The sequence below is a fragment of the Chlamydotis macqueenii genome, chromosome 3, assembly GCF_036417535.1.
Source record: "Chlamydotis macqueenii isolate bChlMac1 chromosome 3, bChlMac1.mat, whole genome shotgun sequence".
Lineage (NCBI taxonomy): Eukaryota > Metazoa > Chordata > Aves > Otidiformes > Otididae > Chlamydotis > Chlamydotis macqueenii.
The window spans coordinates 13,425,150-13,439,608 of NC_141558.1; the positions used below are offsets into that span (position 1 = coordinate 13,425,150).

Genomic DNA, 14,459 nt, shown 5'->3' on the forward strand with positions numbered 1-14,459 from the left:
CAAGTATTTTACATCTTTAGTACCAGGCTGTTTGCATCACGATGGCTTCTTATATATTAATAATTCCTTTGGGAGTATCTTCATTTGATGTGTTTCCTTTCTTCCGGTATTATTTGCTGTCAATCATAATTTTACTTGCTTTTGGATAAATGATGAATCCAAACATTTTTAAAGACACAGCTATGAATAATCTACAGATTCAATCGTGATTTTGAGAAAATGTGTACATAGGCAGATCTCAAGATCAATACATAGTGCTGCCTGCTGGTGTGGAACCCAGAGTGTAATTTACTATACATCTCCCACAATTCTTTGACGCTTACGAACATGCTCTTACACTATTTGTCATTGCTTTACTAGCTACATTGTCAAATACAGCTAAAGAAATGTTATTAAGTAAAGAGACAGCCAGAAAGCATTTTTCTCAGTAGCTGTTTCTTCCTGAAGTGTTCCGCAAGTATCCAGCACAGTTTTCATATTGCCCTGAATCCCTAGTTTCATAATTTGCTTTTTAGTTTAACCTAATCCTAGGCTGTACATTGCCTACAAGACTAAGAGGATACTAAATACAAGCTAAAATTAGAGTATAGGAGCAGAATGGCAGTGTGTGAGATAATTTTCTTTCAAGTTTACAAATGCATAAAGTCCCAGGAAAGAGACTGAAATCTTAGTTCTTTCCTAACAAACAGGTGTGTTTTTATCTGCTTGAAAGAGCTGAACTCTTATGAGTGCAAATGTCTGTAGGACTGAAATATTTAGAAATTCTACATGGCATCATTAAAGTTGAAAAAATAATTTGTGAGAATGCATAACTTTTTTTTTTCCTGTTTGTTTTTTTTTTTCCCCTCCTATTCAGTAAGAATTTAATTAATACACTCAGGCCTTGCCTACATTAGGTGTTCCTTAGCCGACATTTTCTCACCGTCAGCTTTCTGGACAGCCAACACCGGGCTGGTGTTTCTCTGGGCACTCCACACCAGCGGGGCGGCCCTGATGGTGCCACCTTGCCGCCCAGTACTGGTGGGCGCTGGATAAAAGGCCTCTGGGCATCCCTGGGGCAGCAGACAGACTGTGGACCTAAAGGCTCATTTGTATATTCTCTCTGTAGGTGTACATCATATGTTCTATTCCGTAGCTGTTTCCTCGTTTCTTGCCCCAGAGGCGCGGGCCATTCCTCACGGCTTCGAGGGAGGGTTGAGGTCTCTGCAGCTGCCGCCCTTCAGAGGAGCCGCTGAGGCATCGAGGGCTCCTCGGCCTCACTCCCTTGCCCTCAGCTGCCCCTTTCAGGGCTCCGAAGGTCCTCAACAGCCCCTGAGGCAGGGAAGGCGAGGAACGGGCCGCGGCGCCAGGCGGGCTCGGCCTGCGGCAGCACTGAAGGAGTTAAAGGCCGCCCGCTCCGCGGAGGTGCCGGGCCGTACTGGTTTGGCCTCCGCCGGGCACCGTCGTCGCTGCGGCGCTGGGTGGGCGGGGACCGGGCCAGCATGGCAGCCGCCGGCAGGGAGAGCGGCGAAGCGGCGCCGAGAGAGGAGCGGATGGTCGGTGCCGGCGGGGAGGAGGACGGAGAGGAGAATATCCTGTACGACCTGCTGGTGAACACCGAGTGGCCTCCGGAGACGGAGGTGCAGGTGCGTGTCGCCGCGGCACAGCCGGGATGCGGGGGAGCGGAGCGGCCACGTAGGCGCGGGCGGGGATGCGCCCCGCTGTCCCGGGGCGGGGCGGGGGGAGGCCGCCGGCCCTGAGGGTCGTGGGGACCGGCCCTTGCCTCCAGGCTCACCGGGCTGCACTCCCCTTTCCTCACGGGCACAAGCGTGGGAAGGGCTGCAGGGGTGTCCCTGCGGTCATCCTGCCCCTGTCATCTCTCGTGTCACTTAATTGCCGCCTTGTCACTCTCGTGTGTGCCGCCTGGGGTGCCTTGAAGTCTTTCTTGCTCTTTACCTGTGGGCAGTGTATACCAGATTTTGCTGTTGAGCTGACAGGAGAGAAGTTGTGATGTAGACCAGGTCTCGTCTCCAGAAGCAGCTGTGCTGAGAGCAGGGGGAACTGTCCTGGTGAAAATAAAGTCTTTGTCGACCTTACCATGCATGAGTAAAATGAGTTTCCCTCTCTAGACATGTATATCAGAATGACTGAATTGGTATTTTTGGAAGTGGATGAGAAGGGAGAAGTATATCACTTTGTGTCTGGAAGGCGTACAAATAGATGTCAAAGCTTAAAGAATGCAGTGTTCATGTAATACAAGTTTTTACTTGCATTCTGTCTCTTCCTTTCCATGGGTCAGTGAAAAAGCTGAGATGCTTTTTCATCTTTTCCCCTGCAATGTGCTGAGCTGGCTGCCTCTGTGTCTACTCTTGTCTGATATGGACATAGAGGATGCAAGCAATGTAGTTTTCTTTCCTTCTTGTAGGGGCTTTCAAGTCCACTGCAGTTGTTAATGTATTTTCCACTAAAAGTGGTTTGTGGAAGTGTTTTAACAAAGTTTTATGCTTAGTGACAACATCTGAACAGAGAAGACGTAAAAATATCATAGGTAGAAGAATGTATCTATTCGTAATTGCCAAAGCCATTTTCATGAAAATATTTTTGTTTATTGGAAAGACAATTTTTTTTTTCGTTTGTTTCTTTTGATCTGTAAATCCTCACTTGCAGCAACAGGTATGGATGTCTGGAAAATATGATTGCAGTGTTACCAATTGCTGACTTTATAGATTGTACACATGGATGAGTAGACAGTTGCATCGCTTTTATTTAACTGTATTTTGAGAGATGGTAAATAGCATTTGTGTCTAGTAACATATGAAAGAGATTTACATGTCTGCAAACCATGAGTAGGACTTAGGTGTGGTGGCAGGTGAGACAGTGGTTCTCCAGCTGTGTTAAGTGGACACACTTCTGATGAGTATCTCTTCTCTTCTGCTGCCATTAGTATTCTTGAAGTTGTATTGTAAGTCATTTCTCAGACTAATCAGTTCTTTAATCAGTCGTGGTGTTTCATCTGTTTTTGTTGGGTGGTCGCCCCAGTACTTGTGTAGGTACCAAGGCTGAGTGAAGTGTGAGGTCTCCATTTAGTGGCAGTGTGCGGGTATGCTAGTTTAAAGTGATCAAGAAACCGCTGTCTGAGGGTCCTCATCTGCCTGGGTAGTCAGAATTTCTAAGCATCGTAGAATTCTGCTTGTCAATGTCAGCAAATGGTACAGGCTGTTTTGGTATTTCTTGCCTGTTTATTTTTGAGATAATTCCTATTTTGAATGGCAGAAATAGGAAGATTTGAAAATATACGCCATGTAGTTTATTTGGATTTATGTCCTTGGAGGCTTTCAGTAGCCAAGAACGCTTCTGATACTCTTTTTACAGTTTTAGTGGGGGAATTGATTGTACACTGACATATAGGCAAACACATCAGTCCGCATCATTCGGTTTTTGCCTTAAGGTGCCTTAACAGTGATATTGTTTAGGTGACTGTGACTTTCCTTTTGGACCGTCTCTCTTTTAATCCTGATGTATTCACACTTTTGTGAAAAAGTCACAAAATGCTCCCTACCTTACTTCTTGTATAACTGAATGGTTTGGAATGAGTGAAGTGAGGGACAGCAGAAAGGGAATGGAAGTTGAATGCTGCACTGGGAAAGAAAATTAAATGTCTTCCTATGCAGTCATCTAGGATACAAAGCAAAGCCTTAAACCAAACTTTTCACAGGTCTCTGTTGACTTTGTTTTATTTTTCTGTTACCTCATTTGGCATGATTTATTTTTAATTGCAGAGTGCAGAGCACTTACAACGATAATTATGACTGTTGGAAGATGACTTCTGTGATGAACACATGTAAAGTCATGTTAAATTTAAGACACTCATAAAACTGGCATGGATTTCTTAAGTTGGAACACCAAATTAGCTTTAATTTTAGTTCTTGTTAGTATTCTAGTTCACTGTATTGAATTTCCCAAGAAGAACTTTTTTTTATGGGGGAGAAGTGGGGTGGTGAAAATAACAGATACTTGTAAAGGACACATACAAGGAACTGACAATGCCAGGGAAGAGGTGTGGAAATCAAGCAGCCTGTATGCAATGTAGTGATGTGATTGTATATAATGCACTGTTTGGGAACCCCAAAATACATAATGAGAATAAAAAGAGTTACTATTTTCATTTATCAGCTGCTCAGTGAATGAGGCAGTGATTGTGGAGGAGATTGCAGGGAAGAACTTGTAGAATCATTTGTGGAAGCACAGGCAGACTGAACTTTTCCTTTTCTCCAGCGGACAAGGACTGTCTGTCTTCTGAAATACATTGAATACATCACTTGATTTGGTGGGGTTTCTTCATTGCTATCTAATGTTTTGAGATTTCCCCAAAACCCTCCCTGTCCCAGCCCTCTGTAAGCTTGCTGGGCGTGCAACAAAATCCTAAATTAAGTGGGTGTCTTGTCAGCAAGGAAGTTACTTAAGTTTTATTTCTGGAATGCTCTAGTGAAGGAGAACTTGAAGCTGTTTTCCCAAATGATAATGAACTAAAAAAGAAATATAGCAGATCTCCTAGCCACTGCTGTTGCTGAGGTGATAGGAATATATTATAAAAAGTAAAATTCAAGTCTTCAGTCTATAATAGTAAATCATCTTTGTGAAGGGCTTAAGATGTGTGGAACAGGAGCCTGCAGTTTAGGCTCAGGAGTGGATGCTAAGAATATGAAAAAAAAAAAAAATTAAAGAGTCATGGAATCATAGAATAGTTTGGGTTGGAAAGGACCTTTAAAGGTCATCTAGTCCAACCCCCCTGCAAGAAGCAGGGACATCTCCAACCAGATCAGGTTGCTCAGAGCCCCATCCAACCTTGCCTTCAATATTTCCAGGGCTTCCACCACCTCTCTGGCAACCTGTTAAGTGTTTCACCACTCACTGTAAAAAATTTTTTCCTGATGTCCAGTCTGAATCTACCTCCTTCTGTTTTAAAACCATTACCCCTTGTCCTATCACAACAGACCCTGTTAAAAAGTTTCTCCCCATCTTTCCTGTAGGCCCTCTTTAGATACTGGAAGGCCACAGTAAGATCTCCTCAGAGCCTTTTCTTTGCCAGGCTGAACAGCCCCAACTCTCTCAGCCTGTCCTCACAGGAGAGGTGCTCCAGCCCTCTGATCATCTCCGTGGTCCTCATCTGGACTTGCTCCAAAAGGTCCGTGCCCTCCTTATGCTGGAGGCTCCAGAGCTGGATGCGGTACTCCGGGTTGGGTCTCATGAGAGCAGAGTAGAGGGGGAGAATCAAAGTATATAAGAAGTATGAGCAATTTTTGGAAATGTTTTTACTGAGAGCTTTTCTTCATCCAGAAACTTTTAACAAGCTCTGCTTCTAACCCTCCTAGTAATCTGCAGCTCTGTCTGAGTTACTATGATAGCTGTAAGAAATAATTTGTGCTCTTTCTTACTTTACTGTAGTGCCGTGTTATTTCCTGGTTGGTCAACCTGAATTTGGAACATTATCTATTGGTGCAGCTGTGTTAGCTTCTTACATGCTGTGAGTTGACAGCCTGATTATTTGAAAGACTACTTTTGGATTTCAAACTTTGCATAGAAAATTGCTAATCTTTACTTAAATAGTTTAAATTTGGGAGCCAATTTTTTTTTTTTTTAAACATGGACATACTCTGGAATTTTGATAAATTTGTATGTCTTTCAGTGTTTGCTGCTCTGTAACTTGGAAGTGAGAGTTTGAACATTTCAGTTAACAAGTAATGATCTGCTCTGTGTGTTCTATGCTGAAGGGGAGTGGAAATTCATTCATTACCTACTCTAATGATCAGTTTCTGGTGCTCTAATATTTTCACTAGGAAAGTATAAGCATGACTGCTTATTTTGAAGGTTGTGTGGGATGCCTTCCTTGTTCACTATCTTTCTTGTCTTCCCAGTTTAATCCCTTTTTCTTACTTTTTCTTACTTTGTTATTGACAAATAATTTTACCTCTTCTTATAGCTAAGAATATACATTTTATGTTTTTTTGTTGGTTTTTTGGGGTTTTTTTTGTTTTTTTGTTTTTTTTTTTGTTGTTTTTCTGTGTTTGGAGAGTGCTTTCATTTATACAGTGAGTGTAGTTGTTCCACTCCACCTTACGTAGAGCAGGACTGCTATGGAGTAGAGGTGGTGATCTGAGTGGCTGTGTTACCCAGTACAAATTGACATAAAAGGATTTTTTTTTTCTTCAGAAGTTCTTTTTTTTCCTTAATATTTTTGAAACTTTTATGAGCAGCCTTTATGTAGGTTAACAGTTATATATTAGCGTATTATGTTGAACACCAATTGCTTCGATTTCTTCTGGGCATTACAGATGAATCTGGCATTAATTTGACATGGAAAGAATGATTTATAGTACCTTACAGGAGAACATAATCAGAAGTGAGTGTCTTTTGTTACTACCCAAAGATCAAGGCAAAGCTGAATCAATAGACGATCTGTAGTACATTTTGTTTATTACATCTTGGCACTTAAAATATTTTTACTTTATAGCCTGTTTTAGCTTATGTGGTTAAGTTACTTACTCTGTGAAGTTGCGAGTAATAGAAAATAGATATGGAACTTGCAGGCTAACAGGCAACTTAAATTTAATCAGTGAATATAGGTATGAATGTTGTATTTAAGTTGAAGTGTATAACATAGTGTTTGACCATTATTGTTGTAATTGCAGCCAAGAGGCAACAGGAAACATGGTGCATCATTTATCATCACTAGAGCAATTACAGGTAAATATGACTTGTTCTTATGTTCATGACTCATAAGAGTGCTGTGTGGATTTCTTGTAAAATTTACAATTTCTGCACTTCAGGGTGGCTAGTGTAATGGAAATAGAGTGCAGAATGCGTTTTCAGGAAGATGTTTCCTGATTATGAATACTGCTATGTTATTTTTGTGTGATTTTCGTGAGCTTTCTTGTCTCTACTATCTTATAGGGCAAACTAATAAACCATATATCCAAGAAATTTAGAAGCTCTGTTGTGTTCTGCAAAATGTTGTTGAGATTTTTTTCTCTACCAGCTTTTGTATTGGGCTCTTTGCTAGTTAGACAGTTCTATAAGGAGGCTTTACATTCTTGTCATACTACATTGCCATTCAGCACTTGGTTTATGCAAGTAACTGAATTGTGTTTTAATCCAGAAATGGGTAGGGATTTTTTTTTTTGATCTGTCATTTGCATTTACTCTCATATAAGAATTCATTGGCCAAGGATAGAGGGTTTTTTCCTTTATACCTTTTTATTTTGTGAGAACTTCTGAAATTATTGTGCAGCAAGCTGGAGAATGTTTTAAAACCACTGGAGATGTAATTTTTGCTGCTTTTTCTGTTGTAGGTCCTGCTTTGTTTTTGCTTCGGTACATCTGGTACAGGTAGGTTTGATGAAAATAGTGCTTAATCTTTTTATTTGGTAATGCTATTATAGCTTTTTGATTTGATGGAAAGTTCTTTTTAATGAGAGTAAAACTGAACGCTTGTTTGGAGTATTGTCCAAGCAATACTTAAAAACTTATGAAAAAGATAATATTCTAAGTTGTAATCACTTAAATTGGAGCTGAGGTCTATCTAGAAAAGAGCTGATGTATACTAGTTTGACTTCTAGCTTTTACTAGAAGCCTAAGTAAACTTGCAGTGGAAACATCGTCTTTCTCAAAACACATATTTGTCCTCTCCACTCCCAACTGAGAAATTGCAAGTGAAGCTTTTTTTTTTCCTTAAGCCTCAGTGACAGGTATGATAGCATGACAGGATTTTCTTCCTTTGGAGTAGTAATTTGGATTTTTTTTTTTTTCTCTTGACAATTCAAACTGTCATACAAAAAGCTTGATAACTAGTTGAGCAAGACTCATGCCATTTATAGATTTAACTTCTGATTCAAAAAGCACTTAAATGGTCCCAGAAACATGTTGGAGTAAATACAGTGTTCCTAGAGAATTTCAGCTCTATGTTGATGTGCTTGGCGTGGTTGAAGGTATCAGTTCTCCATTTTTAGGAGTATTCTGTTGGTTTTGAGATATGTGGAAAGGGACATTAATGTGGCTCCCTATGAAACAACACTTGAATTCAGCAGGCAGTACTGTTTTCCCTGTTGCTGGTGTTCTACTTTATTTTGCACATTTTTTCCCCTTTTTTGGAGGGTGTGTGGTGTTTATGGGCTCCATACGTCATATAAGCCTAGTTGTAAAGATTCAGATAGAATTAACTTATTTTTCTTTGCTCTGCCTCTGGTAGTCATATTTAAAATCTAATTTCTAGCTTTTATAATTGATTCTAATTGCTATTTTTGTGTATTTAATAAAAGCATTCTGGAGGCCTCTAGTTTAAAGTCCTGCTAAAAACAGGGAGAACACTGCATTTCAACTAGGTTCTTTAGGGCTCTGTCCAGCTAGGTCTTGAAAAGCTTAGAGGATGAAGATTCCAAAGACTCTCTGGGCAGACTGTTCCTGTGCCTGGCTGTCTTCATGGTGAAGAATTCTCTTCCTTATGTCAGCTTGGAACCTCGTCTGTTTAGAATCATAGAACCATTTTGGGTTGGAAAGGACCTTTAGGATCATCAAGTCCAGATGTTAACCTAACACCATCAAGTTCACCAGAGGGTTGATCGTGATTTTACCGTGCTCCTGCCACGCACCTCATCTTCATAGTAACCTTTTGCTTATCGGAGAGGTGCTGTTTGGTCCCCAGGAAGCCTTCCCTTCTCCAGGCTAAGCGAGTAGGGCAAATGCTCCAATTCCCTGACCATCTTGGTGGTCCTCCAGTTTATTGGAGGGGGCAAAACTGACCAAGGAGTAGAGTGATGAGTAAATAATCAGTTCCCTTAATATGTGGTTTTCTTCTGTTAGTACAAAAAAGGATGTTGTTAGCCTTCATTGCTCAGGGATGCAGTGTTGATTCAAGTCTAGTTGCTGAAACCTCCCATGTGATTGCCAGTTGCCTTAAAGCTAAGTCATCTGGCATGTGTATCTCAGGTACTGCTTTTGTTAGGTGTGTGTTGTAATTTAGCATAATGTTTTTGTTATTTCAGCCCTGCTAAGTTTTCTCTGCCCACTGGACTGGTTCGTCTAGTTAGTAAGCAGATCACCTGGCACCTAGTACTTGCAAGGTAACAATCTTACATGCTTTTCCGTTTTTGGCAGTAGTGAATGTATCAATCCTTCCTCTCCTCCCCAGTCTGTGCCCACTGGTGAGAGTGCTGAGTTAATATTGTGCTAAAGTCGTGTTACTCTTTTGGCCAAGAGAAATGCTGGAGGCTTTCACAGGCAGCTGTGGGAAAGAAAGGTCAGTCTGCTACATAGGGGCTTCCATGCTGCTGCCCTTCATGTAACGCATCTCTTGCTCAGGTTTGAATGTCTTAACTTTTGATGCGAAGTGGCTTGCAGTACAGTCGTTCTCAAACTCAAGTCCTGAGTTTGATCAGTTAAAGACATGTAACTTGGCAGGATATGTAATATAAATATTTTATTTAAAAATCTGTAGAAAGTGAATGTTTACCTTCAAGACTTGTCTGCTATTGTATGTTTAGAGGAGCAGTGAGAGTTCTAAGGCTAGAACCAGCTGTTCTGCGGTAATTTTAGCAGCATTGGTGAGATCACTGGCTTTTAAAAATAAGCATAAATATGTACAGAAAAAATGGTTCAATGACATGAAGGTAGTATGGAATGTTTTAGTTTATTTTGTATTATTGCTGAGCATGATCAGTGATTCAGCAAGAGCTCTGTACTGTTGAGAGAGATGGTGATTCTTTGATGGAAGTGGTGATGCCTTTTGATGCACAACATGCCAGTTGCCATGTTGTATGTTAGGTGCAAAAAGAGGAGACATGCTCCTAAGGAGATGATGTAACTTACTGAAGTGGGATAGTTGTATATTCCAGATAAAGCAATATATAGTTCTAGATATTGCTATTATAAAATTATCCATAAGCAATATCCGATTCTGACCTCCCCCGCAACAAGATTTTAGACATTGTTTCTGTTTTCTTAGTGCTTCTAGAAAAGAATTACAGATACATTTCAGTGACATGAGGGGAATCTTGTTATAGCACTGTTTTGGGTTTCTTTTTTTTCCCCTATAAAATTTGATATTTCACAATTTGTTTTGATTTATGAAAGAGGAAATTTATATCTAACCTTGTAGAAAAGCACCTAGACCTCTAATGCACATTCTGTAAGGACTGGACTTTAAATGAACTTTCATACCTTTATTTTTCTCTTTCAGCAATGGTAAATTGTTGGCAGTTGTTCAAGACCAATGTGTAGAAATCAGGTAACTTTAGTATTATCTATTGCTTCATGACCACAGTTGTGGAGTTCTGAGAAACTGTTTCTAGTCATTTACTAACCATACTTTTAAAGTTGGTTTGTTTTTTTTTTTTTTTTGGCGGGGGGGAATGTTCTATATTGTGAAAGTAATCTATGGAATAATTTAAAATACATTATCACTTGGAAAGTAGAAGCCTTCTATTTCTTCTTAGTTCTTGGCCATTCTCTGTTTAAAAAAAAAACCAGCACCACCCCTCAAAACCCCCGCAATTATTAATGTTATAGATAAGTTTATATAAGTACCTATCTGTATCTCTCTCTTTTTTTCAAGACGTGAAAGAAAAACAGTCAAGATGCTTCAAAAGACTCATGGTCTTTCTAACCTTTGCCTTTCTGTTCCCCTTTAAAGTCATCATAAGAAAACAGAAAATCTCCCCTAACAAATGGGACAATGAGCTGGTATTCTGCTTCTCTGTAGAGTAGCTGGCATGTATGATACTTCACTTTATCCTAGAAGTAATGTGGATTGCCGTGAAGACTGATACTTTCCCTTTTTCTTCTGTTCTCTAACAACAAGCTCTCCTTAGCCAGTTCAAGAACACATTTAGCTGTAGAGCGGATCGTGATTGAGTGTGTTTACTTGCTTCACAAAAATCCATTTGCTAGAAGGTCAGACCTTCTATTTATATGTAAAAGAAGCAAGTGTATGAAAATTGTTCAGTCAGAAGTGGTGGGAACACCATAAATGTCAGCTTATAGGCTATAAAATAAATCTTGTGTTTCGGTTGTATTAATGTAACTATATTCTTGCATTGTTTCTAAAATTGTAACCTAGAGAATACTGACTGTTTTTTTTCTAAAGTTACATGCTGAAGTTCAGAAATGCTTCTATACTATTTTGAACAGCATTAATGCTAAATGAGGGATATTCATATTTATGCGTTGAGAGGAGGGTTTCTGAAATACTGTTGTGAGTTACTGTAGTTGCCTAAGGGTGAAGGCTACTATCTGCCTTTTTGAACAAGTGGTTAAATACATGCAGACCTTTGAATTGTGCACTTAGAGTATTTTTATAGTGTTCTGTTTATTCTGGAAAATTGAATAGTGGTTTGTGTTGGTTTTTTGTTTTTTTTTTTTTTTTTTCTTATTTAAATCCATATGAGTCTTTTACTGCAGATCTGCAAAAGATGACTTTGGATCCATAATTGGAAAATGTCAAGGTATACAATACAGAATCATAGAATGGTTTGGGTTGGGAGGGACCGTTTAAAGATCATCTAGTCCAACCTCCACTAGACACCTTCCACTAGACCAGGTTGCTCAAAGCCCCATCCAGCCTGGCCTTGAATACTTCCAGGGATGGGGCATCCACAGCTTCTCTGGGCAACCCGTTCCACTGCCTCACCACGCTCACAGTAAAGAATTTCTTCCTTATATCTGATCTAAACCTATTCTCTTTAGTTTAAAACCGTTACCACTTGCCCTGTCACTACATGCCCTTGTCAAAAGTCCCTCTCCAGCTTTCCTGTAGGCCTTCTTTAGCTACCAGAAGGCTGCTGTAAGATTTCCCCAGAGCCTCCTCTTCTCCAGGCTAAACAGCCCCAACTCTCTCAGCCTGGCCTCATAGGAGAGGTGCTCCAGCCCTCTGATCATCTTTGTGGCCCTCCTCTGGACCCTCTCCAACAGGTCCACATCCATCTTCTGTTGGGGGCTCCAGAGCTGGATGCAGTACTCCAGGTGGGGTCTCCCAAGAGCAGAGTAGAGAGGCAGAATCCCCTCCCTTGACCTGCTGGCCTTGCTTCTTTTGATGCAGCCCAGGATGCGGTTGGCCTTCTGGGCTGCAGGTGCTCATTGCTAGGTCAATGTGGCAACCTCTATATCCTTACTTAGTGTCTTCATTGTTTATTATTCATGTGCTGCTAAGTGGTAGTATCACTTTACATTAAAGATAATGTAACTTCTTAAGTGTTGGGAAGAATCTTTCAGTAATTTTTCTTTGTGAGTAGCCCCATTACCATCCTTCCCTCATCTTCTTTTCATGACGATTAACAGGTAAAACCTGGATCTGAAACGACCTGATAGTTAAAATTAATGGGTTTAGGAGACATAACATGTGTCGGAAGTGGTGGGGTTTTGTGTTTTTTTTTTTTGTTTATTTTTTTATTCTCCTCTGAGATAAGCTTATAATGATGGTAGGCACTCTGCATTTTTTGATGCAGTTGATTGTGTTTTGTTTAAGAGATTATTTTATATTTCACTATTTAATAACTTTCTTCCTTTTTTTTTTTTTTTTTTGTAGTGCCAAAGGATTCTAACCCTCAGTGGAGGCGAGTGGCATGGAGTCACGATTGTACGTTACTTGCTTATGCTGAAAGCACTGGAACAGTGAGAGTGTTTGACCTAATGGGTAGTGAGCTTTTGGTCATTTCACCGGTAAGTGCTCTCTGAGATTAAAAATTAATATAGTAGAACTTCTTGTAAGAATAAAAGGTAACTTCCACTCTCTGGCCTTTTTTGTAATTGTGACTTACTTTGGTATAAAGGCTTACAGTATGAATACCATGCACAAATGTACCATGAAGTGTTTATCATATGATGTATATATTATACTTAAACTTAAGTCATGTGTAGCACTTGTAAAGCATATACTTTGCACTGTTGTATCCAGTCAGAAACTTAATCTTTCTTTTCTGTTCTTAGAGTTGTGGTAGATCTGCAGGTACATCATATTGTGAAAGTACAGAATCACCTACTTAGTTTGTGTGCAAATAATTACAATTTGTAGTAATAGATTACAAATCAGCAGTGTATATGCAGAGACACAAATCAAGAAATCTCACTGAAAGAGCAGTATGAGGATTTTTTTTTTCTCAATATGAGAATAGGTAATTGCTGTTCGTTTGGCCCACACAGTGTATTTTATATTTTGCATATTCAAAGATTGTATGAAACTAATTTGTGGAGGCAGCTCAAATGTCTTTCCTTATTATATTATCTTTGCAAACTTCAATAAGATTTCTTTAAAATCAAGATTAGAAGAAGTGTATTTTGTTACTAATATAAACTATGAGACTTTATTTTTTTTTTAATACATTTTAATACAATATAGTAAATTTAACTTCCTAGTTCTTTTACTAACCAAGACACCTTCTCCTTTTTGTTATTTTTTTTTTAAATCCTCTTTCTCTCTCAATGTCTTTCTGCATTTTTGGGTAAAGACAGCAAGTTTTCCAGGAGACCTGAGTTATGCTATTGCTGGATTGATCTTTCTAGAATATAAAGCAAGTGCCCAATGGTCAGCTGAACTGCTTGTCGTTAATTATCGTGGAGACCTGAGGAGTTATCTTGTAAGGTAAGCATAAACTTTTACTTGCTTTGAGAAGGCACCGTGAACTTCAAAGAAATTCTTTCTGTTCTTTAAAGAAAATAAATCTGAGATAACATATATATTTCTTTTCCCCCATACTTAGTGTTGGAACAAATCAAAGCTTTCAAGAAAGTCATAGTTTCAGCTTTAGCAGCCATTATGCCCATGGAATAACTACTGTCATTTATCATCCTAGTCACAGGTAAGCATTCTGTTAACTATCTGCCAATAATATGGAAATGATGAACAAAAGTGGCAAAGTAAACATTGATGTGTGTTGCACAAGGAGGGGGAGGGAAAAAAAATCTATTTTAATACTGGTATTTAGTGAATCACTAATAACAAGCCATATATCATTGTACTGATGAAAGAAGCCCTAGTTGGTGATCTCACTTTACTAATTGGATAATGAAAATCAAGTTGTGTCCTTTACTGTTTAAGTACCTTGCATCAGCAACATATTTTAGAATGTCAGCAATAGTTTCAAAAGATGTTTCTGAGTTTAATGGAAGTAGAGGCTGATGTATATTTTGTTTTGGGTTTTTTTTTTTTTTTTTTTCTGTCTGGATTTGATTGCTGGACTCCTTGCCCAGCCCACTTTTCCTAGTGCTCTGACTGGAACTGCCAGACTTTGACTTTGGAGTTCTCTTGTAATGCATTTTGTCCATTAGTAATGTGTTTGGTACCAATACTAGACTACCAGGACTAATGACTGCCTGCTCTTGAACCAGGTGTAGTTGGAATAGGTCCTGTTTAGCCAATTACTTATGTTAAAAATGCATCCACCTTTTTAAGATGTACTTGTTTGTATAACAAAGTAAACTCAGAAACTTACTCT

At 39.4% G+C, this 14,459-nt stretch overlaps 1 protein-coding gene across 3 annotated transcripts in view; it reads left to right on the forward strand.

Annotated features, from left to right (window-relative positions):
* Nucleotides 1–1,481: 1,481 nt before the first annotated feature.
* The window catches only part of NBAS (NBAS subunit of NRZ tethering complex), a 190,357-nt gene continuing 177,379 nt past the window's right edge, over nucleotides 1,482–14,459 (forward strand). For 2 of the 3 annotated variants that reach the window (XM_086744898.1, XM_086744897.1), the window contains exons 1-9: nucleotides 1,503–1,625; nucleotides 6,669–6,723; nucleotides 7,329–7,365; nucleotides 9,018–9,095; nucleotides 10,211–10,258; nucleotides 11,431–11,474; nucleotides 12,554–12,687; nucleotides 13,473–13,606; nucleotides 13,725–13,823. In XM_086744898.1, coding sequence (XP_086601024.1) covers nucleotides 1,533–1,625; nucleotides 6,669–6,723; nucleotides 7,329–7,365; nucleotides 9,018–9,095; nucleotides 10,211–10,258; nucleotides 11,431–11,474; nucleotides 12,554–12,687; nucleotides 13,473–13,606; nucleotides 13,725–13,823 — 722 coding nt within the window. In that variant the 5' untranslated portion in view covers nucleotides 1,503–1,532. Of the gene's footprint in view, nucleotides 1,626–6,668; nucleotides 6,724–7,328; nucleotides 7,366–9,017; nucleotides 9,096–10,210; nucleotides 10,259–11,430; nucleotides 11,475–12,553; nucleotides 12,688–13,472; nucleotides 13,607–13,724; nucleotides 13,824–14,459 lie in introns of all 3 variants that reach the window. The other variant, XM_086744896.1, reaches the window with a different exon arrangement.